Source organism: Pinus tabuliformis, chromosome X, assembly GCF_031772625.1.
Source record: "Pinus tabuliformis cultivar Carrire ecotype Pingquan chromosome X, CPIR1, whole genome shotgun sequence".
NCBI classification, from domain to species: domain Eukaryota; kingdom Viridiplantae; phylum Streptophyta; class Pinopsida; order Pinales; family Pinaceae; genus Pinus; species Pinus tabuliformis.
In genome coordinates this window covers 1,232,031,958-1,232,057,588 of record NC_142308.1, presented here as the reverse complement: position 1 = coordinate 1,232,057,588, position 25,631 = coordinate 1,232,031,958, and the positions used below count along the sequence as shown (strand labels likewise).

The 25,631-nt window shown below is 42.1% G+C and overlaps 1 protein-coding gene across 1 annotated transcript in view; it reads left to right on the top strand.

Moving 5' to 3' along the window:
• 5-FCL (5-formyltetrahydrofolate cycloligase) overlaps positions 1–20,835 on the top strand; it is a 186,300-nt gene extending 165,465 nt beyond the window's left edge. Inside the window, exon 8 of the mRNA XM_089448731.1 lies at positions 20,351–20,835. Coding sequence (XP_089304857.1) covers positions 20,351–20,361 — 11 coding nt within the window. The 3' untranslated portion in view covers positions 20,362–20,835. The remainder of the gene's footprint in view (positions 1–20,350) is intronic.
• Positions 20,836–25,631: the final 4,796 nt, after the last annotated feature.

Sequence of the window (25,631 nt, the reverse complement as noted above, 5' to 3'; positions counted from 1 at the left end):
GCACTTGAAGGTGTTCTTGAGGTGATCTTGAGACGGTCGAAGAGTGGGCAAGGTGTGCCCGAGGTGTAGTGGATGTGCAGATTTGTGCAGGACTTGGTGAGGAGGATTAAGTGACCCAGGTGAGCACTACTCTTCGTGCAAGGGTGCACATGTATTGTAAAGGCGGGTTGCCTATGTTGTAAATTATTCTAAGTATTGGCTTGGAGCTTGCCAAGCATTACTTGTATTGTATTATTGGAGAAAGACTGAATATAATATATTGTCAGGCACACTTGTTTGGGAGTTGCCCCTCCCCTTTATACTTGTTGCAATTGTTGATGGTCTTGTTATAATTGCTACGGATAATGAATGAGTATGGGCTTCACTAAGTATAAAGGATAATTGCATTTTACTTGGTTGCGAAACACAAACTAAGTAAGGACAAGTGAATTAGGCGTAGTCCACGAAGGTGAGTATTGGTGAAAAGAAAGCGTTCAGTGGTGCCGCACCTCGCTATAAGTGGTTGGAAGACTAGCGCAAGTGTAGGGGGGTGACAGGCAGGGTCGCCCTGCCTGCCGAGCGAGGGCGCGGGCGGCCCGGGTGGCGCCTGCAGGGGGGGGCGCCTGCACGAGGGGGGGCGCCCGCGTGCAGGCGCCACCTGGGCCGCTCGCTCCCTCGCCCGGCAGGCAGGGCGATTCCGGCGCCCGTGTGCAGGCGTCACCTGGGCCGCCCGCGCCCTCGCCCGGCAGGCAGGGCAATTTCGGGAATCACCCTGCTGCCGGGCGAGGGCGCGGGCGGCCCGAGTGGCGCCTGCACAAGGGGGGGCCCCCCCGCGTGCAGGCGCCACTCGGGCCGCCCGCGCAGGGCGATTCCAGCGCCCGCGTGCAGGTGCCACCCGGGCCGCCCGCGCCCTCGCCCGACAGGCAGGGCGATTCCGGGAATCGCCCTGCCTGTCAGGCGAGGGCGCGGGTGGCTCGGGTGGCGCCTGCACAAGGGGGGGCGTCAGGAATCGCCCTGCCTGCTGGGCGAGGGCGCGGGCGGCCCGGGTGGCGACTGCACGAGGGCGCCCCCCCTCGTGTAGGTGCCACCCTCGCCCTCGCCCGACAGGCAGGGCGATTCCGGGAATCGCCGTGCCTGCCGGGTGAGGGCGCGGCGGCCCGGGTGGCGCTTGCACGAGGGGAATCGCCCTGCCTGCCGGGCAAGGGCGCGGGCGGCCCAGGTGGCCCCTGCATGAGGGGAATCGTCCTGCCTGCTGGGCGAGGGTGCGGGCGGCCTGGGTGGCACCTGCACGAGGGGCGCCCTCGTGCAGGCGCCACCCGGGCCGGAATCGACCTGCCTGCGGGCGAGGGCGCGGGCGGCCCGGATGGCGCCTGCACGAGGGGGGGCGCCCTCGTGTAGGCGCCACCCGGGCCGCCCGCGCCCTCGCCCTGCCTGCCGGGCGAGGGCGCGGGCAGCCCGTGTGGCGCCTGCACGAGGGGGGGGCCCTCGTGCAGGCGCCACCCGGGCCGCTCGCGCCCTCGCCCGGCAGGCGTGCAGGCACCACCCGGGCTGCCCGCGCCCTCGCCTGGCAGGCAGTGTTGTTGGGAAAAGTATCCAATACGGAATGACCCTATCCCACTCTAAGGGTGATAGTACCTCAGCAACAATCGAAGCAAAGTTATCTAAGATTTCTTCTTTATGAAAGTAAAATAGGGGAGAAAGAGATCCACTAACCGATGTCTTCCGCTAATGATTGATCCAATCTTCTCTCCTTGCTGCTTGCTCTCAGCTCCTTGCTCTTTCACTGGCCCAGCTACACCAAGATCCTGCAAAATGGCAAGAGAGAGAAACTACAAGAAGCATACATTCATAATTGATTCAAGGATTAGAATAAATCAAATATACAAGCATAACAATACATCATTGAGATACATGCATATAGAAGAACCTCAAATGCTTTATTAATGGAAGAAGTAAAGTTCAGGAAGTGATACAACCATAAGAGGCCCAATCCAGCATCACCTTCCCAGCAGAAAGAAATCTCCTCTTCACCTCCTTCAAAGCAAATCACCCAATAGTTCTAAACTCAAACCAACAACACTTCCTTACATTCACAAGATTCCAGCCTCCTAGACCTCATGAGAGAGATCTATATATAGGAGTTTTGGAGAAAGGATGAGTCAGCTTGAGAGCTGACTAGTGTCCTCTCCCACTTCAGTTATTCTTCAGTTCTTGAGTCCACTTGGAGGTTCTTGCTTCCACTTGGAGATCTAAACCCTCTTACTCATCACTAGTCGAATTCCTTGATCCAAGTGTCATTTTGGAAGCTTCCTGGGCATTGACCCCTTGAGGAATGACTGTGCCACATGTCCCAACTCGCCCAGCGCAGGTAGCCTTCTTTGCAGTTGACATTCAGCGCAGGTAGACAGTGGAGCAGTTGACATTCAGCGCAGATGCTCAGTGGAGCAGTTGACATGATCCAGAATTGCCTTGTTTTTGAGTGTTTTCAGGTGGAGAACTGTTATTCAGTGCTGTGGTTTGCTGACCTTGTTCCTCTAGGGGTAGGAACAATATGTTTAGGGACTTTGGATCCCTTAGATTATGGACATTTCATGCTTCATGCTGTAAGGCACAAAAATGTCTATAACACTTGCCCCCTAAAGTATGAGGTCGTTTATCAGGTGAAATGCTTTATCAGGAGGATTCGAAGTTCATTCAATCGCTGAGAGGTGACCTGTAATAAAATACAATACAATACATTATTTTTCATTCTGCTTTCATGATCTAGCTGAGGCGGGCATTCCCATGCTCAGCTTTATAAATTCATTTTGGTACATAGAACAGACGATCGTCTGATGGTAGACTGATAATTTTGGTGAAAATTATCATCCTTTGAGTCGGATGATCATCTGCCGCAATGATGTACATGTCAAATGTCTTTATATTTCCTGAATATATATCGCAACCCGGATGGATGAAACTAGATCCGGGGTCTTCAAACTCGTTCGATCTTCACTCTAAGTACAAGTCGATCCATGTGAGAATTGCGCTCAAGTCGAACATGGAAAGACATCGCTTGATTACCGGTCAATGATGTAAACCGTTAACAAGCGCGAGAGGAATCACCGATAATGATAATGACCCTCAAGGTACTGCAGTACAATTCACGTGGTGTGAATACAGGACTTGGCGTCGAACACCACGCAAAATCTTCTGGTCGAAGGTCATTGATGTATACCTGTCGCCGGAAGTGAGAAACTTGCCATTGAGGCATGCAAGCTTCAAAGTACTGAGGGGGGTGTTCCTAGATCAACTTCTTGGATAATGAGCTGAAGTCGACAAGAAGCGATCCGTCAAAGGAGGGCCTTAATGAATCCCACATCAGTGACACGGAACGAAGCTAATGATTTTAATGGAGGTGAAAAGAATCTGTGACGTATGATTCAGGGTGGCGATCATGGATGGATGAAGGATAATGTATGGCAGTGGATGGGACACGGTTGACTCTTTCTGAACAACATCTCTTGAACATATAACGACACTGATGCGATGGATCGGTAGCATTACCCCAAATGTGGATGGTTTGGCGAGACCATGGTGATGAGACCGGTGAATGAAACAACCCAACCCGATGTGATACGGAGGAAAAGTGTCATGTTCAAGAGCGACTTGCTACCATTACAGCTTTGAGGTTCTCCCAATTTTTCCCCAGTCATTTCTGACCAATACCTCTTTATTTTTGTCAAGCTTGAGGAGGATAACATATGCTTGTTCTATAACCTGCCCTTCGGGCAAGCCCATCGCTATGTTTTAACGAGCCTAGCGATAGGGAAACTCGTTCTCGTCTAAAGACAAGTTTGTCGCTATTTAATCATTTTAACGAGTCTAACGACAAGGAAAACTCGGTCCTTTTCATTTTTAGAGAGTCTGAAAAGGTACAGAAAGTTAACTCCAAAATTCATTTTTCGTCATCTAATCCCTTAAGTCCGAAAAAGTATAAAACAATACAGAAGGGATGAATTTTCGATAACTTTAACGAGCCGAATAAAACAAGTGCTCGACCTTTTTGTGCAATAATCCCTCAGGTCCAAAAAGATTAAAATCTAGAGGAGGGATAGCTCTTCCGGTCACTTTAACGAGCTGGAAGGCCAAAACTCGGCAAACTTTTCATATTTTATGAGTCAGTTGAAAAGAGCTCAAAGAAGACTCGTCTTTTGAGGAACGAGTGATAAACAGGGATAGCAACTGATTCCAGGTACAGGTTGGAATTTTCCAATCACGGCAGTGTCACAAGGATGGCTAGGTGAAATCACTCTTCGCAACTGTTCCTCAAAATGGGTAAACAATCATATGGAGGTGAACGATCGGCCAAATGACGGTGGAGGTGGCAGGTGCAAAACACGACCAAGGCTTTTATGGCTGATAAATTTACGATCATAGCGGTTATTTACCGGGATAGGTTCATTTTTTATTTAAAAATGAGCTTAAACTCTGGGGGAAACATTGCTCACTGCTTTTATTTATTTTTTAACGAGCATGAAGACCGCGTTAAAACTGCTCGGATCTTGCGTTTATTTTTTAACGAGCATGAACTTTATGCTAAAACTGCTCGAAATACCAGTCATAAGATAAGAAATGTCCCCTGTGAGATCTCTATTTTTTAAGGAGTTTCATCTCACTGAGCTTTACTCCATATCCTTTCTTTATGCAAGTTCGGAAACGGTTAATCCCAAAAAAAGATAAATAACCGCTCTTTGCTTGCACTCCAAAAGGTTTGCATGCCCCCAGGTATAAAATACAATTTCAAGGCTGCCCCTCCTCCTTCCCACCTCTGTTTTTCTTTGGGTGTTCACAGCTACTTGTCGTCTTGCCAGTCTAATGTTAACGATACTTGTCTTCTCGTTATTTTTAACGGGTCTTACGCGATACTTGTCTTCTCGTCAGCCCAACTTTTAACAGATCTTTCGCAAGATCGCAAGAGAACAGCTACTTGCGACAAGAGAGCAGCTACTTGCGACAAGAGAAGAACACTACTCAAAGACAAAACATTTGTGTTATTGAGGGAGGCTTGCCTCTTTCTGGTTACCCAAAGATTGTTTCGTTAATCTTTCAAACAAAACATTTCCTCGGCACTGTCTACCGAAATAGACAAGGGTGAATGACCTTTGTCAGACACGTAACCTTGACAAAAGAATCCTATTCTAGAACAACCCCTCTTCCTCTATGGACGGGGTACGGACTAGTCATATTCTCTCGCGGTAATTCTATCTTATACCCAAGGTTTTCTCTGCCCAAAGCAGACCAGGATGCATGCCCCCTGGGTTCCAGTCCCATCTTTCTGAATCACTCGCACTCATCGGGAAGAAGGACTGGGGGTGGAGACATTTCTTGATTGAATAGACCATTCAGGGTTGGTATGTGACTATTTGCGATGCGTGATCCCGGAAATGAAAGTTGGTCTACGAGCTTGACCATCCTTCCTTCGTGTGGAAAACACATTACTCTAAAGAGTGAGGAGACTATTGCTCCCATGCAATATATATAGTCTCGTCCAAGGAGTAGGTTATAATCCAAGGGTCCTTGAACGACCATCACGTTCATTTGAACGGTCTTCCCTTTCAATGTAATAGGCACATTGGGGAGGATCCCTAATGGTCGACTGGTTCCTTTATCGAAACCCGAGAGATTTCTTATCTCAGGCAAAAGCGCCGGGGAACCCAGTGCTTTCCAAGCAATAGAGGAAAGGATACTCACAGATGCCCCTTCATCGATGATAGTGCCAGCCATTACCATTCTGTAAATTTGGACCATGATTCTGAACGGTATACTGGCTGGCAACCGGGGTCTGCCTAGTTGGTTCCAATCAAAGGACACAACCAGGTTGCTTGGTGGTGGGACCGAATACACGGCCGGATATGACCCTGACGATGTTCCTTCCTGCGATAAAAGAATGGGCGCATTGCCCTGATGCTCGTCAGAGTCTGTGTTGATGAAAAGAATCTGGATGGTGTCATCCTTATTCTCTTCAGTGAGGGTGTCATTTGAAGATGAATCTTCAGTGACGGTGTCATTTGAAGATGAAACTTCTGAAGGGAGAACCGGGTCAACTGCCGTTTCGACCTTTGGACTTTCGTCCGGTCTGGATTCAGTAGGTTCATTTTCAATGACTGACGCTTCAGCTGACCACTTGAGCGGGCCAGCTGTATTCTCAACCAACGAAGGACTTGGCACGAGTTTTTTGTATCCAGGAGGAAGTCTTAACGGTGAAACCGGACGATCTTCCAAAACTCTCTTCGCTTCGTCTAAGAAGGGACAACGGTGGATGGCGTTATCGCCTTCACACAGTCTGTAGGGGGATCTTGCTCCCCCTCTTTGTCTTGAACCTTCACTTTCGCTGGTTGACGGTAAGCATTCAACATGGCTATCAGAGGTTGATGCTCCCGAATTGTGCAAACGAGGGGACCAGTCCCTTAGTATCCGGGGAATACAGGGACAATCTCTATGGAAGTGGTCTCCTCTACATATGACACATGGCGATTTAGGCCCGGTCTGTGCTGTGTGTGGATTTTTGTCAGATGTCTTTTGCTTGCCCCCAGTCGCCTTAGGCTCCTTCTTCTTCTTCTCTCTCTTCTTCTTCTCCTTCTTCTCCATGGGAGCTTGGCTTTTGCCGGCTCTACCTTGCGAAGATGAAGGATTGGATGAAGAGTTATAGGAAGTAGAAGGCTGGTGGGCAGCTCTAGACTGATCTAACTGTTGACTCGACTGTTCAGGAACCATGGTGTTCTGAACTACATTGGTTGAGAATAACCAAATTGGCAGGCCAATTGTCAGTCCTGGAAGCAACAATGTGGCCATGTGGGGCGCACCAACTTCTCCCCAAGAGGAGAAAGGACTAGGATTTCCATCATGTGGAATTCCTTGGTTAGGGCGTTCCATGCTCTCAACCTATAGATCAACGCAGGAATAGGAGGTGATTATGTTCCGTTTAAAATAAATTTTATAACGACGCTTTAGACACAACTTGCTTTTTCAGTTTTTAAGAGTCGAGAAAAAGCTAAAGATGACTCTAGACTCCTTCGATGTTTTAACGAGCCCGAAGTGACAAATGCTCGGATGGACTTTTTCAGTTATAGAGTTTGAAAAAGGCCAAAAGAAACTGCTCTGGAGATCTAGGCAGAGGGTGTGCCAAACTTTTCGCAAAACCACAGAATACGTTTTACGGTACGGGTGGTCGATCTTCGTGAATGCTGTGTTCACTGCATTGCGATCAGTAGGGCGGCCGACACGGCTTCCTATGGATAAAGGCTTTGTTCCTATAGGGGTCTCCCAATATATACGCGACGGTACGTGGGAGCACAAGTCCGTATTGATACTTATCGCTTCACAGTGGAGGAATCACCCAACCACTCAACGCTAAGATATCACGTTTAACGACGCCGGAACACGTTTCTAGCTTAGACCTCTATGTGTTTGCGTTATGTTTCAAAGCGTTGTTATGTAAATTCAATTCATTTTAAGTTGATCTTGTTTAGCAGTTTGCCTTTATGGATCACCACGAGATGTATAATACAACTTCCTAAATGCAGTCTAAGATGATAAGCAAGCTTTTCAATCTTTCAACTTTGAAAATCTTAACTACTGAGGGAAAAGAAAGACATCATCTTTTCACACAGATCATAGAGCACACACTAATGCACTTTTTCCTAAATCAACATGCAAGCTGTCAAAATGCACATGCACAATGCAGGTATTTCTTTTCTCTTTCTTAATGTTGATGTATTACAAAAAGAAAGCTGTTGTATAACTTTGAATTCAATTTCAAGTGAAAGCAAACAAGCTTTTGTCCAAAATCAAAAGACACCTTAAGATTTACTTGTTTCAACACTAGAAATACATAAATTCAAACCATATGACGAAAGCAAAAGCTCAATCAGCTATGAACTGCAAACAAACTAACTCTTAAGATCAATACGACACTTATCACAGGTCTAGATCTAAGAGGCCACAGCAAGACTAGTTCACTTTCGTTACGGGAAACTGCAAATGATATAAGAAATACACAAAGAACAAATACAGTTTCTTTATACAACCGAGGCGGAATAGTGGCAAAGAAAGGTGGTTTCAGATAGGTACATTGACTGATAACAGGCTGCAAAAACAAGGATGAAAACAGGGCAATAGGAAGCAGAGAACCCCAGTAGCACAAGGCAAAACTGGTTCAGCGCAGGTAGTACACTGTCAGTTTGACATTCAGCGCAGGTAGCCCCTTTGGGACCTGCGATGAAATGAAGACTGCCTTCACAGTGCCTGCAATGAAGAGAGAAACTCTCGTTTTTCTCAGTTTCCGGGTTACAGATTGCTAAAAAATTCACAGTTTTTGGCCAAATCAAAAGATATCAATCAAGTACACACTAAAGGATGAAAAGGAGGATGAAAAGCTATCACTAAGAGCTATTCAGAGTCCTTGTGGATCAGCTCTTCAAATCATAAACATGCCCAGAAACTGAGCTAGAGTAGCTGCCCTCTACTTTGCATTTGAAAGATCCAAATGCAGTTCGATTCGGTACTCCCTGTGTTTAGGAAATGAATAGCAAAAAACACAAACAACCAACAAGATACGATCCCCAGTGGAGTCGCCAATTTGTTGTTGGGAAAAGTATCCAATACGGAATGACCCTATCCCACTCTAAGGGTGATAGTACCTCAGCGACAATCGAAGCAAAGCTATCTAAGATTTCTTCTTTATGAAAGTAAAATAGGGGAGAAAGAGATCCACTAACCGATGTCTTCCGCTAATGATTGATCCAATCTTCTCTCCTTGCTGCTTGCTCTCAGCTCCTTGCTCTTTCACTGGCCCAGCTACACCAAGATCCTGCAAAATGGCAAGAGAGAGAAACTACAAGAAGCATACATTCATAATTGATTCAAGGATTAGAATAAATCAAATATACAAGCATAACAATACATCATTGAGATACATGCATATAGAAGAACCTCAAATGCTTTATTAATGGAAGAAGTAAAGTTCAGGAAGTGATACAACCATAAGAGGCCCAATCCAGCATCACCTTCCCAGCAGAAAGAAATCTCCTCTTCACCTCCTTCAAAGCAAATCACCCAATAGTTCTAAACTCAAACCAACAGCACTTCCTTACATTCACAAGATTCCAGCCTCCTAGACCTCATGAGAGAGATCTATATATAAGAGTTTTGGAGAAAGGATGAGTCAGCTTGAGAGCTGACTAGTGTCCTCTCCCACTTCAGTTATTCTTCAGTTCTTGAGTCCACTTGGAGGTTCTTGCTTCCACTTGGAGATCTAAACCCTCTTACTCATCACCAGTCGAATTCCTTGATCCAAGTGTCATTTTGGAAGCTTCCTGGGCATTGACACCTTGAGGAATGACTGTGCCACATGTCCCAACTCGCCCAGTGCAGGTAGCCTTCTTTGCAGTTTACATTCAGCGCAGGTAGACAGTGGAGCAGTTGACATTCAGCGCAGATGCTCAGTGGAGCAGTTGACATGATCCAGAATTGCCTTGTTTTTGAGTGTTTTCAGGTGGAGAACTGTTATTTAGTGCTGTGGTTTGCTGACCTTGTTCCTCTAGGGGTAGGAACAATATGTTTAGGGACTTTGGATCCCTTAGATTATGGACATTTCATGCTTCATGCTGTAAGGCACAAAAATGTCTATAACAAGTAGGGCGATTCCCACTGGAATCACCCTGCCTGCCGGGCGAGGGCGCCGGAATCGCCTTGCCTGCCGGGCGAGGGCGCCGGAATCGCCTTGCCTGCCGGGCGAGGGCGCGGACGGCCCGGGTGGTGCCTGTACGAGGGGGGGCATCCTCGTGCAGGCGCCACCTGGGACGCCCGCGCCCTCGCCTGGCAGGCAGGGTGAATCAATCGCCCTGCCTGCCGGGCGAGGGCGCGGGCGGCTTGGGTGGCGCTTGCACGCGGGGGGGCGCCCTTATGCAGGCGCCACCCGGGCCGCCCGCGCCCTCGCCCGGCAGGCAGGGCAATTCCGGGAATCGCCCTGCCTGCCAGGCGAGGGCGCGGGCGGCCCGGGTGGCGCCTGCACGGGGGGGGGGGCGCCCCCCCTCATGCAGGCGCCACTCGGGTCGCTCGCGCCCTCGCACGACAGGCAGGGTGATTCCCGGAATCGCCTGCCTGCCGGGCGAGGGCGCGGGCGGCCGGGGTGGCGCCTGCAAGAGGGGGGGCGCCCTAGTGCAGGGGCCACCCGGGCCACCCGCGCCCTCGCCCAGCAAGCAGGGCGATTCCCGAGCGAAACTCATTCGGAAAATGATGAGAAAGATATCAATTTGAAGATCAATCGTTATATGAATATACCATATAAAATATATGAAAATATATCATGAAAATTGACCTTTCAATTTAAATTGGTAGATTCCATTATTATTTTAACGTTTTTGTCGAGAGAATGGATTGATTCAATTTGCAGTATATTTAGATAAAGAATATGTAGAGTTATCTATCTACGAGAGAAATGAATAAATGAAATACATAAGATGTCTTTCACATCACAATATATGAATTAACCCCATTGTTCCTTATGGCAGTTCAAAAAAAGCGTACTTCTAGATCAACAAAAAAAATTCGTAAAAATGTTCGGAAGGGAAAAGCATATTGGGCCGCAATAAAAGCTTTTTCTTTAGCTAAATCTATCTCCACCGGTCATTCGAAAAGTTTTTATTGCATAGTCAATGATGATTCCTCTGGATCATCCGAATCAAAATTGACAACAATTGATTTGGATGACCCGTGAATTCAAAGGTACAAGGAGAGGTACACCATTTGCTGCCCAGACTGCAGCAGAAAATTTTATTCGTGTATTAATGGATCGGGGTATGGAACGAGTAGAAGTTATGATAAGTGGCCCTGGTCGAGGGAGAGATACAGCATTACGAACCATTCGTAGAAGTGGGATACTATTAAGTTTTGTACGTGACGTAACCCCTATGCCACATAATGGATGTAGAGTTTCTATTATTGGGAAATCGTTTTCATTATTGAATATCTGACTCGAAATCAATGGGATTTTTCCAGAATATTCCCAAAAATTAGATTCTATTTCGTCGACATATTGTCGGGCGAGGGCGCGGGCGACCTGGGTGGCGCCTGCACGAGGGGGGGCGCCCTCGTGCAAGCGCCACCCGGGCCGCCCGCGCCCTCGCCCGACAGGCAGGGTGCCAGGCGAGGGCGCGGGCGGGTGAGGGGGTGCGGTAGGGAGCCCGAGCGGAGGGGGGTTCGGGTGAGGCAGGCGGGTGGGTGAGGGCGTCGGGCGGGGGGGGCGGGCGAGGGCGCCGGGAGGGTTGGAGCGGGCAGGTGAGGGGGTGCAGGGTGGGCGGGTGTGGGGAGAGGTAGGGAGCCCGGGTGGAGGGGGGTCCGGGTGAGGCGGGCGGGTGGGTGAGGGCGCCGGGCGGGGGGCCGGGTGAGGGCGCCCGGAGGGGTGGGGCAGGCGGGCGGGCGAGGGTGCCCGGAGGGGTGGGGCGCCAGGAGGGTTGGAGTGGGCGGGTGAGGGGGTGCGCGGGTCGGGGGAGAGGTAGGGAGGGCGCCCGGAGGGGTGGGTGAGGGTGCCTGGATCGGTCGGTCGGGCGGGCGGGCGGGTGGGGCGGGGGCGGAGTAGGGAGAGAGTTGGGGCGGGCGGGCGGGTGAGGGCGCCCGGAGGGGTGGGTGAGGGTGCCTGGATCGGTCGGTCGGGCGGGCGGGCGGGCGGGTGGGTGGGGCGGGCGCGGAGTAGGGAGAGAGTTGGGGCGGGTGGGCGGGTGAGGGCGCCCGGGCCGGAGAGGGTTGTGGGGGTTGGGCCAGGGCGCCCGGGCGGTGGGGTGGGTGAGGGCGCCCGGGCCGCCAGGGTGGTGGGGTTGGGATGCTTGGGGGGGGTGGGTGGGTGAGGGCGCCCATGCCGTGCGGGGGGGGGGGGGTGGGTGAGGGCGCCTGAGCAAAATGTTTTATTCGTGATTTACTTTTTTACACTGGAATGTTAATGCATGTCCTTTTGGAATATGAGGGGCGGTGGGTGGGGCGATTGTTGATTAAAATTTATGATATATTTTCGTTGTTAATTTAAGTTAATATGTTTTTAATAATTACTGATTTATGTGTTTCTATTTTTGAGAAAAATGGCATCAAAGAGAATTTCAGTGAATCTTTCTGGACCAAAGACTCATAAAGGTGCATCTAAAAGAAACATTGGTGAACGAACTCCACCTGAGCTCATGACTACAAATCTTTCAAGTGCTTCAAGTGATAAGAAGATGATTTCAGACTGGAAGAATTCGAAAGAGGTGAAATTTCCATCAAGAATGTGGTATGTGAAAGAAAGAGAAAGCGCAAATGTGAATATATATCTATATATCGATATACCGAATGATAATGGAATTTTTGAGGTGATGGGAAGAGTCGTAGATATGTGTTCGGTACCGGACACTGAAGTTGTTTACGTACTTACAAAAGCTCCCAAGTCACATGAAAGGGTTAAATACCAATTATCATATTCATTGTATGACACGAGAGAGGTATCTACAAAGTTGTGTAGTCAAATCGTAAATGAGATGACACAAAACATCGTAAGTATTATTATTTATATTTGTATTTTGCGTTTTTGAAAGTGTCTCACTATATTTTTTAACTTTGTTTTTTATTGACATATGATATTTTGTTTGGCAGAATTTCGTTGAAAGTTGTTCAATTAGGTTGGGAGGCATTCATTTCATTGAGAATGATATCATGAAAGTTGTCAGCAATTTTTACTCAGTGTCATAAGAAAATATGGAAAATAGGCAAAATGAAGTAATTGATAATGCTACAAAACTACATCCAAAGAATTAGAAAAAAAGGTCTCTGGTGGATAAATCTAGCAAGGTAAACAAGTTACTTTTGAGAACGATGAAGTTGAAATTGACGATGAAACATATGTTGTCATTACTGAAGATGACATTGGAACTGAGAAGAGCCATAAAAATCCAAAAGTAACAATGCCCAAGAATAACTTTGGTGGGAATGTTATGACCAAGAAAAGTAGAGTTGATGATTTTGAAGCAGTCATTACTAGCAGTCAAGAACCTAGTGAAACTTCAAAAGAAAGCAGAGAAATCATTACACCAGGAGCTGATTTAGAAAATGGCATTATCAAAACAAAACAAAATGCCATTCGAGAGTATTTGACAAAGAGAAACTTAATTGATGGTGGTCGCACATTTCAGCTTAATGTCAGGCAAACCTATAAAGCAAGTGAAGGACAATGTCAATATCAAGTTAGAAAGCCACATCATCTGCATGTTCACAACTTGAAGACATTGATGAGGTACAATCCATATGCTCATGTGGTTAGTTATGTGCTTCTTGTTGATCCACTTCAAGTTCCCAATAAAGAAGCATTTGATAAGTCAAAATGTTTTGAATACAATTATTATGTGCTTGGGGGGAACCATTCTGTAGAAGCTCAAAGACAATTGATGGAGGAATATCCTAATAACCCACGTTTTGAAACAATGAAATGTATCATTTACGCTGGTTTATCTGATACAGAAGCAAAGTTAGTGGCATGGGATCATAATTCAGATAATGAATATAGGATGTCTATGACTTTCATCTAAAGGGTTAGATTTATTCATAGTGAATTTGAAGAAAAATGTGGTGGGGATAGGACAAAAGTTACTGCAGAGTTCCGAAAGGAATGTTGTATGGAAATATGATATCAAATTGAAGAGAAAACCAATTCAAAAGGTGGAAAGAGCAGCAAACATAGTGATTTATTCAGAGGTGTTGATAACATTTTCCAATTGGCATTTAGAACTGGAGATGTTTGGAGGTTGATTGATGAGATTTTTGGCATGTGGGAAGACATTGCTATTAAAAACCAGAAGGTCAAAAAGTCTAAGCCATTCATATGTGGCAACAGTAAATTAGCTCCTGAAATGAAGCATCTTCTAGACGATATGACTATCACACCTTGGAGGGCGATGCAAGGAGTGAAAGATGAAAAAATTGTCAAAACAATATTATCTCGTGTGAGGTCAGGGGAATTATCATTGGAGGAAATGTTTGAAGAATTTCAAAAGTAAGTTTCTTGAAATATTTTTATTTATTTCTAGATTATAATTATATTTTAAATAAAACATGTTCTTGGTAGTATTTGTTATACATATCATTATATTAACTTTTTGTTACTTTATCTATGCAGTCATAAAGGTTACATGAAAATTCAAGAACAAATGGTTAGATTGTTGAATGAAGATATTTGGGATGATGTCGTACGCAACTATCCAGATTCAAGTTCTACATCAACATTAAAAACTTTTTATCTTGCATTTAAAAAGGTATCTTGATTTATACATTCATTTTTATTCACCTGTGTACTATTTTTAATTTATAACTTACACATATATTTGTTTATTTTATAAAAGATGAGGAAGGATGATAATGGAGTGCCAGATAGTTTCAAAACCTTTATCGAAAAAATAAAGATCGAAAGACTGATGAAGCAACGTATTAAGGATATTCAACTTGATCCAACTCTTAATCATTTCATTTGGAATGGACTAGACACTATTCAATATCAAGTAATACAAGGCGACTGTGAAGACATTGCTAAACTCATACCTAAAAGGGATTATGCCCTAGTCATTGCAGATATTCCCCATGGTTTTAATATTCCAAACATTGACTATGATAGTGACCTTTATACTTATCAAGCTTTTAGTAAAGTGGTTGCGGGATTTGTAGAAGTCACGTCATCACCATTATGGAGATTTGTGACATTTCATTCAGACACACAATTGGCAATGATATTGTCAAGCTTCAAGGGGAAAACAAACAAGGATGCAGCTTACATGGTAAGACGTTTAAAATGTATATTTGATTAATGTTGAAAAATTTATTTATGTACAAGTTAATTTAACTTTTACTATTTCATGTTACAGGGAAAAGTCAAATCTTCTTCACAATGAAGATCAACAATTTATAAATGATTGTGAATTCATTCACATTGATAGTTGGGCAAAAGATGATAGCCATATGTCTATGATTTTTAATCGGGTAGACAGAAAGAGTCATAGCCAAATATTGAGTTATGATGCTGTTGTGAGAAAACTAACATATAAAGACAAAGAAGCAAAATGAGAGATAGTTAACATTTATCAAAAACCACAATTATTGATTAACTATCTTATAGACATTTGTTCAAATGAAGGAGATTGGGTTTTGGATTTATTTTCTGGCTCAGGTAAGTTTTATTATATGGAATTGAATTTCAATGTTATTTTTTTAATTAATATGTCATTGTACTAATTTAGTTCATTATTTCTTTTGTGCTTGATAATTAGGTACAACACTAGCATGTTGTCTTCAAAAAGGAAGAAATTGCATTGCAATTGAAAAAGTTCCAGTACAATGCAATTTCATTCAGCAAAGAATTAATGTTCTTCAATTTCTTCCAGATGCAATGCAAGAAATTGGGTTGAAGAAAAGGGACTTTAGTGAATCACGTGTGGCAAAAAAGGCAAAGGAACCCCAACCACCATTACATGGAATGTTTGGAAAGACATACATTGGGAGTTTCGTAGACATCAAAGACCCATTAGAAGAGGAAAATGAGCAAAATGAAACAGAAAATATTGTGGAAGAGGACAATAATGAAACTCTAGAGGACGAAGAGTTTGGATTACGTGACATTGTTGATTAAATTTAAGTTATACTTGTAAATCAAGCTTTGCAATGTTTTGACTTTGACATTTTATGAGAAGAATAAACACTCAATTAGGGTTGTTATACGTTCAATATTGGTAATATGTGATTTTTGCATTGATTTTTAAGTTAATCATTATTTTTTGAAAAAAATGTGATTTTTATTATTTTTTTGACATGAAATTCATAGGAAAAGCTATTATTTAACCATTTTTAGTTAAAATTATCGTATAAAAATTGTGATTTTGACATGTCAATTCTAACAAAAAATGATCAAAATGTGTAGTTTTTTAGTTATATTTATGTTAAAAATTGTTATTTTTATGTCCATTGTTAAAAAATATTGTTTTTTAGAAACAATTATTTCATGTCGATTGAAAAATTAATTAAGGATGTATAAATATGTAGAATATCGAAAAGTCTAAATATCGACCTTCTAATTTAAAAATGCAAAACAGTAAAAACCTCACGAAAAAAATTTAAAATTATAATAAAAAACAAGAAAATGTGAAGAAAACGACCACTTCAAAAATTATCAAATTTACTAAATAATTATTTACATTTTATACATTAAAAAATTTAAAGCCAAAAACAGGGCTTTTAAAAAAGGAGTGTGATGCAGAATGCTCACTTTTTAAATCAGCATGAAAATCACTACCATTCTAAAACGTGATGTACATAAAAAAAACTAAAGTGCCAAAAACTATGCTCTAAAAAAACATGTGTGTTCTGCATCACCCATTTTCAAAATCAGGTCACTTTTTAGCTATCTCTACGAAACGGGTAACAGTATCGGTTTCCGTTTCAAAGTTTACATTGTTAATACTTGAAGACCATACGATCTTGCCCATGGAGATCTAACGATCCTGAATGATTTTGGGCCCAAACCTTGCTTGTACCTTAACTTTTTTGGCGGACCCGAAAAGAAACTATGCCACTATTCTAAACAATTTCGGGTCTGATTAACGAATTAACCATCGATTGTTTTCTCTGCCCGAAATCCATTGGATGGGGGCTTACCACAGTGATCTCTCCAACAAGCCCACTTTTTAACCTGTCATACGGACCCAAAAGTTTTATAAGCCACCACACATTAACTTTTCGGATCCATTTTGGGAATTAATCCTCGTGCATCTTTCCGCCCGAAATCTCAGGGATTAATGATTTCTGACTAGATCTCGCTAACTTGCACACTTTTTACCATATCTCACGGACTCGAAAACTAAGTAGGCCACCAGTTTATAATAGTTCGGGTCCATTTGGGAGATTAGCCTTCATGCAATTTTACGCCCGAAATACATAGGAGGGATTTCAGAGGAATCTTTGGTTAGCATCCTTCCAATCTGCCCGCATTTTATCACTCTCTTCTGCCCTATGATTGATCCACTATCTGCTATTATCATTGGTCTTTGCTCTATTCAGTTCTCATTCTTTCAAAGTGCTCCCTGTCTTCGATAGCCTGCCTGTGGCAGTCCTCACGTAATTTCCCTAAAGGCATCCTCATCCAGGCACATCTTCTATTGCTCCTAGAACGTAATACTCCTTCATTCGCCAGCCGATCCGCTAATTTGTTAGCTGTTATGCGAACGTGAAAAAATTGGAGTGTTCTTAGGGCTCTTAGGTGGGATTGGATGCGTTGATAAACCTGCAATAACCACCAGTGCTTTGACACTTTCTCTAGTGCTGTACCATTGCATATCTTCTTGACCGAGTTAATTATCAGTTCAGAGTCCGTTTCTACAATAACATTGTGTAAGTTTGACTCAATCAATATTTCTAGGCACTGATCTAAGGCCATGAGTTCTGCCATATTGTTAGTGGCATTTCCCAAATGCCACTCTAGGGTTTCCTTTAGAGGTTCCATCTATATTGAATTTCAAAAAACCATGTGGAGGAGGTTGCCAGAAGTCCTTGCCCGTTGTTATATAGCTTGTGTTCTTGCTTGTGCCTTGGGGGATCATCAACTGGAGACCCAAATGCACAAGTATATGTGCATCCTTGTTTAGAGGAGGGTTTTCGAGGGGCTACTTAAGACAGGTGCTTACAGTTTCTTTGAGCTGTTTTTTAGTGAGATCTATGATGCTTTGTGTCGAACCAATTTTGTCCTTGAAAATCCTGTTATTGCGTTCTTTCCAGACATCCCAGATCAAGAAACTAGGGATAAAAGTCCATGCTTTGTTGACTATTTCATTTACTGAGAAATCTTTCCACTAATTCTTTAAAGTGCTAGTAATGCTGGATTCGTCCTGATCAGTTTGCCTGAAGATTGAGGCTACCTAATTCCACAAGGTAGATGTGAATGAGAAGATGTTGAGTAGATGATCCATCGTTTTTTCTTGTAGACCACACAACTGGCATCTAGATAGACCAACAAGACCTCTTTTCCGAAGATTCTCCCAAGTTAGAATTTTTTGTGATGCACCAACCACATGAATAGTTTAATTTTCATACAGTGCGAGTTTTGCCATAGGTCCTTCCATAATTTATCAGGGTTTGGAAAGTCAAGCCCAATGGAAATTCTTTTGCTTTCTTTGAGGTTCAAGTTGCCTTCATTGTTTCTTCCCCATCTTAGTTGGTCAGAAAATGTAGATGTCAATATCTTTCTCTGATCCAAGATGCCTGCAAGAGTTTCTTCTTGAGATTTCAAAGGGTTTTCTTCACTGTATCCAAGGTTCTTCCATGTTCTCCATTTATCATTGTCTCTTGTTTGATCCTAGAAATCCCTTACCCTGAGTAACCCTTTATTATCCGTGTCATCCTTAAGATTGGCTAATTCTTCTCTACACAAGTTAGGTTCCTATTTCCAGTTATCCTCCCAAAACCATGCTAGGTTTCCATCTCTGATCTCCTAGAAACTGTGCTTTTGAACTATGGCTCTATTTTCCCAAGCCCTGTTCCAAATGTGGGAGCCTTTAATGTGTTCAGACATCCGAATATGATCCCTTTCTTGCCAATTGTTTGCATACTTTTGTTTCCAGAGCGTGGCCCATGGGGTTGTGTTGTGGTAAAAACACAACCCCCCATTATTGATGTCTTCACTTCAAATAAAGGGAACCCTTTCTATAAAAATTTTGGCTAAACACTTTTTTAGGATTTTTATTTTATTTGATTATCCTACACGATTGTTAATTTTTCATTTTTTTTGGATTCTTGTTTTGATTGTTTTGTTAGAATCAATTTTTTATAAGCTTCCTATTGACGCTTGTTTCGCCTTATTTGGTCAACTGGTTTGAAAATGGTACTCCTTTGAAGTCCCATCATTTATCTAGTCTGGGTTAAAAATGTTATTTTTATTCTTTTTATTTATTTTTCGGAGTGGTTGTAGTTTAGAAAATTTCATAACTAATTTCATTAAAATAAAACCAAAAATAAAAAATTGATATTTAATATTAAATTTTGAATTAATTAAATTAATATGATTAATTTAATTAAAATAAAATTTAATATATATATATATATTATATATATTATATATAATAAATAAAAAACAAAAAATTACACCGCATATCGCAATCATCACAATTTTAATAACATGCGCATCTTAAAAAACCCGATGACCTTCATTCCCCGATACGCGATGGCTCTTCAAACATTAACCAAAGTTTAAAAAAAAAGAACATGTATTTAAATCTCAATGCGATCGCTCCATCGCATCGGGGTCCTCAATTGATACAACCCGACTCAACCATTTATCCAATGCTATAAGTCAAACATTGACTTTTATTTTTAACTCCTTATAACTCCCGTGACTCCATACTAATTCCACATTCCTACACTGCAAAATTTATCGCATCGCAAATTTTATATGTGGACATTCCAAAATTTGCGATGGTGTATTTCTTGCTATGTGCGATGGCTTATTTCTTTTAACGAACTTTGCATTTGTTTTGTTTAAAGGTTATAATACATTTGTTTTTTTTTTTTACTTTCACTCATACGTGAGCGAAATAGGATAGTGGTGGGTTAGTTTGTTTTTAATAGTTTAAAATATTTAATATTTAATATATTATAATTAAATTAATTAATATATAATATATAATTAAATTAAAAATTAAAAATTATTTATATTAATATTAATTAGTTTATAAATATTTAATAGGTTAGTTAAATCAGATTAATATTAATTAATATATAGTTTATTAATTAATTAGTTTAGTTCATAATTAATGATTAAATTAGAATTAATTATTAAATAATTAGAATTCTAATTTAGGATTAGATTTTTAATTAAAAGTTTGATTTTTAGTCCAGCAACAGAATTTCCAGATTTATATTAGATCTGACTCATCTACTTTGGAGGCCCATAGATTGAGTTTTACTTGGCCAAATAAGGCCCAGGATGGCTCATTGGAAAGATAAAATCAAGGAGAACATTTCTGAGGAGGTTTCATTAATAGATTTGGTCATTAATTGAGTCAAAAATCATGCAGAAGATCAAGCTCCAAATTTCTAAAAACAAAATTAATTTTCTGAATTATTTTCTGCATTTTTATTTGTCTAAGCCTTTTCTAATGGCAGTTTTGCTCATCAATGATATCTTTGGCCAATTAAACCATCCCAAGCATCAATAGAGAGCTTATATTTTATTTTCAATCATTTATTTAAATAGAATTTGATTGGATTTGTTTTACTGCCAGAAATGGTATTTTGATTTTATTGTTACATTTTAATTCATTTTGACTTATTTTTGCAGGAAAACAGTAGAAGATATATGGAGAAAAAGATCTCAATCAATGAGAATGCTCCAGCAATTAAAGATGGAAATTTGGAGCAAATAAAATTGGATTGAACATATTTCTCTTCAACAAACTTTCATCTCAAGAATTCCTTTGCAAAAAATTATAAATAGCTGATTGTAGAATGGAATAGGGGCTGCTCTCCTCTGCAATTCTGGAATTCTAAAAGCACTTTTGTAATAGGGATTTAGAGTTGTAGGTGGGAGGAGTGGAATCTCAGATCTGGAGATTATTGAGGTTTTTCTTTTACATCTTGAGTTATGTATAATGAATAGAGTTTGCACTATTGTAGCTTTGCTTTTGAAAGCAGAAGCCCAGGCATTGTAAAGGACTATTAGAGACCGGAGCTGGAGAAATGGATTTAATAAACTGGTATTTCGAATACTATTGTTTTAAATGCTGGTTTTATTTTATGATAACAGGAATGGTGTCAATTTGCTTACATATTTGTGCACTTTTGTCGGTATGGGTAATTTGCTTCTGCTTTTGTTGTTATTTATCTCTGCTCTTATGAGCTGAATTCTGATTTCTGAGTAACTATTTACTCATAAATCTGTCTTTTAATATTGGATGAATAGATAGTGATATGTTGTGAACTTCTTCCGCATATTATTGTTTAATTATTCAAGTTACTGATTAAATGATCAATACCATTTTGTGAACTACTTCCTGAATGTTGTTGATTGATTATTTCAGTTAAAGGGTCTCAACAGGATGTGTTTGCTATCCATAATGTCGGTTAATTGAACTACTTCATTAACTTGATATTCATTATAAACGACACATTTCAATCTCAATATTTTAAATACCTGCTCTTGGTTAGGTTAGATCTATATCTGCCTAATTGAGATAGGATTAGGATAGTTTCTTTTGCTTGCATCTTAGAACAAGTTTGCATTTAGAGTAAATTTTACATTTTTTAAGTCCTCTTCCCAAAGAGGCAAACTTTAGTAGTGGATTGGTTGAGCCCTAAATTAGCTTAAGGATCCCTTTCTTACCTGATCAGCAAGAAGGACGATTTGATGTCTCTTTTCCATTGGCAAATGAAAGTCATATTTTAAAGCCATTGGAAATTGAGAGAAGGTAACTGGACCTAGTTGAACCAGTTGGAACCACCATTCCAAACGGAAAAGGAGCTGCTAACCAAGGTTCGGACCGGGTGGTCTCCCCCATGTTGTTGCAGCGATTTTCGAGGCTTCAACAGTTTGCCGACTCCTTTAACCATCTCCACCAAAGTTTTGCCCCCAGGACTTTGCTAAGGGTTTCAGGGTCCTGAAGTCCCAGACCCCCACGGTTCTTAAGTTTACATAGCTTTTCCCAAGCTACTAGAACCCATTTATTTTTCTCTTCCCCCTTTCCCCAAAGAAAATCTCTTTGAATATGTCTGATCAGTTGCAAAACTCCTTTTGGAGCAAGAAAAGCTAAGAACATGAAGGTGGGAATAGTTTGTAGGATAGCCTTTGTAAGCACTAGTCGTCCAGCTAAATTCAAAGATTTGCTTGTCCATTTCCTGATTTTATCCTACAATCTGTTAGTCACTAGCTCCCAAACTTCCCTTCTTAGAGGTTTATCCATGAGAGGTATTCCCAGATATTTGGATGGTAGCTGATCTCTTTGAAAGCCTAGAATTCTGGAGAGGTTTCTTTGAACAACAATGTCAGTATTAAAAAAGAAAATTTTGGATTTGGTGAGGCTTACCTCTGTACCAGCGGCCATAGCAAAGTCGTTTAGGATTTTCTTGAACGCTTTAGCTTCCTTGACTGTGGATGTGCCCTGCAGCGTAGTGTCATCCACAAATTGCTGATGAGTCTAGGCATCCCCATTCGGGGTGAGTTTGAGACCCTGGATTCGTCCTTCTATGTTGTCATATTTGATGGCTCTGCCTAATCTTTCCATCATAAGAATAAAGAGGAAGGAGGAGAGTCGATCTCCTTGTTGGAGGCCTCTCGAGGGCCTAAAGGTTTTGGATGGAGAACCATTAAGCAGGATCAAAAAATTAGCTGTAGTAACCAGGGCCATTATCCATCTTATCCAGTTGTGGTCGAAGCCATATGCTATTAGTACTTCCCTTATGTACGACCAGTTAAGCTTGTCATAAGCTTTTGCTAGGTCAAGCTATATAATCATCCCCGCTTGCTTATTGTTCTTCAAAGAATGAACCACATTGTGAGCTTGAATTTTGTTCTTTAGAATTTGCCTTCTTTCCACATAACCAGTTTGCTCCTCAGACACAAGCGTTGGAAGTAGGGGTTTGAGTCTGTTCACAATTACTTTGGAAATGATTTTGTACACCACATTACATAAAGTTATGGGTCTGAATCTGTCTGGTGTCATAGCTTTTTCCACCTTTGAAATCAAAGCTATGAAATAAGTATTAAGCGCCCTCAAAACGGTTTTGGATCTTCTAGAGTCCTCCACAACTTCAAGGATATCTTGCTTGACTATTTCCCAACATGCTTTAAAGAAGTCAACATTGAACCCATCCGGTCTCGGGGCTTTCCCATTTTGCATTTCTTTAATAACTTCAGAAACTTCCTCTTCAGTCACTGACCTGTTAAGATTGAAATTATCTTCCCTAGTTACAAGCTTTGGAATATACTTTGTGAATTTGTTGATAAGTTGTGATCTGTTTATGAGTGGCTCCTCTGCAATGCTTTGGAAATGTTGTACTAGAGCACATTCCATTTCTTTGTGGGTGCTGAGCTCTTTCCCTTTAGTGTCTCTAAGCTTTGAAATCCTGTTATGTGCCCTAAGATCCAAGGTTGACTTGTTAAAAAACTTGGTGTTTCAGTCCCCTTCTTTAAGCCATTGCACTCTCGATTTTTGCCTCCAGAAGATCTCCTCTTGCTGGCATCTGTCATCCCATTCCTGTTGTAGAGTGTCTGCTTGCTTTTTCCTTTCCTCTGTAAAGCCATCTATGATAATGATTTGATTAATTTCTTGTAGTTTCTGTTCAACCTCTTTTTTAGCTTTGAAAATGTTGCCAAACTCCTTTTTGTTCCATTCTTTAAGCCTGAGTTTGATGTGTTTCAATCTTTGTTGTAGGAGAAACATCTTAGTGTCTTGAAAGGGCGAATCTTCCATCCACCATTTACCAATATTACTCATGAAGTCAGGGTGAGTGAGCCTGACATTTTCAATCCTAAAAGGTCTATTCCTCAGAGTACCTATAAACGAAGCTTGAAGTTGGATAGGCCAGTGATCTGAGTCTCCGAAAGGAAGGATTAATGCAGTCAAGTCAGGGCCAGTGAGAAAGAGGATCTCCGAAATTATAAATCTATCTAGTTTAGAGGCAACTTGAGAAGCCCCTGCCCTCTTATTGTTCCATGTGAAAGTACCATTTATTGTCTCCGTATCCACTAGCCTCATGTCGATTAGGAAGTTCTGGAAGGAAATGGAGTCTTTACCTAGTGTTCTAGTCCCGCCTTTTTTTTCCATAAGAGATCTGACCATATTAAAATCCCCTCCCAAAATCCAGGGCATAATGGGATGTCTCCCTCTCAACTCCTCCAGTGAGGTGAGAAGCCTGAGTTTGTCTTCTAGTTTTTGAGGACCATAGACATTCGTGATCATATATATTTCCTTATCACCCAAAGGTTGGATCACCATTGAAAGGTAGTTCCTGGATGCCTCAGCATCCAGGATTCCAAGTTTCTGGGGATTCCAAAGAGTGAGAATTCCGCCTGCCGTGTTGTCTGCTTTAACTTCTAGATACTCATACTTAATGAGCCATTTACTATGAATATTTCTGATTTTATCTATTGAACATTTTGTCTCCTGAATAAACACCATGTCTAGTTTTTATTCTTTTATTATATTACTAATATTTCTTTGTTTCCTTTTGCTTCCTAGACCCCTGATGTTCCAGGTTGTGAGCTTCATTATGAAAGATTAGTAAATGAGTAACTAGTAAGATCTTTCATCTTACCTGAGTTAATCATGAGTGTCCCACACTCTGTCAGCAACTCATTTTGTCTTTTCCTTCCTCTTTTCCTGCCTGGGTTCTTGGAAGTGTGTCCTGATGTTGCCTCCATCGTTTTAACCCCTCTGTTTTCTTGGCTGTCATGGTTTCTTTTGATTCCAGAACCTTTTGCTTGAGATCTCCAGAGGAAGAGCTGTTGTACTCTGTCAAACTCCTCTTATGGTAGAGAATCAACCCCTTTGGTGGTTCCCTGCTCCAAGAAATTTTCTAGATCAAGGTTCACTCGCTCAAGAATCTCCTGTAGTTCATGGTCCTTTGTTCCCACTTCACTTGGGGTCATCCCAAGATCCCTGCCAAGTTCCATGGTGTTGAGCATATTTTCCTTTAGTTTGTTATTCTCTGGTACATCCTCCATGCAGGTGTCTTTTTCCTTCTGTGCAGGAATATCCTCCGATGCTTGGTTCATAGCATTGTTCTCCTCTTCTTCTTCTAAAATCTTGAAACTGTTGTGACTTGGGTGTTTATCCTTGCTAGTTTTCCTTTGGTACTTTTTCCCCCTTTCCCTTTGCCTCCTATCTTGGTAAAGCCTTCGGGGTCTTTGCCTCTGTTGGTCTTCATATTGTCCTCCAGTTTGTTTAAAGGGAAATCTCTGATGAGGTGCCCATGTTCATGACATTTGCGACATCTGAATGGGACATGTTCATAGTCCACCGCTTGCACCCATTCTTCATCATACACTTCTAGAATTATTTCATCTGGAAGTGCCCCTGATAGGTCCATTTCTACACATATGCGTGCAAAGGAGGTATATTTTCCTTGCAGAGTCGCCTCTAAATTTTTTAAGAAATGACCTAATTTATTACCTATGGCCTTTAAGATTCAGGTAGCCAGTAATCTAAAGGTAGGGAGTATAGTCGTATCCATACCGGTACTGAGGTGAATGTTTCTCGTTCCGGGACAAAATTCATCACCCATGGCCGCATGTAGAGGCCAACCACCGCATAAAAGTATGGTCCTCCTTCGAACACTCTGTCTTTGTCTTCTAGGTTTGCAAATACCACTATGAAGAAACCCTTGGACTCAAGGTGGAGGGTTATTTCCCCCTTAGGTTTCCATTTATTTCTTATCCACACTTGCAACGCCTTCTCCGTTGGCCATATCCCCATAAATTTACATATAATTGCATATGTCGCCATATGATCCTTGTACTCTTGTAACGCCGGATTATTTAAGACAACCAGGGGTTTAATGACTGACCTGGGTTTGCAAGGTCCTGTGCCACTCATGTTCTCAGCTTTCTGACTACTGCTTTCTAT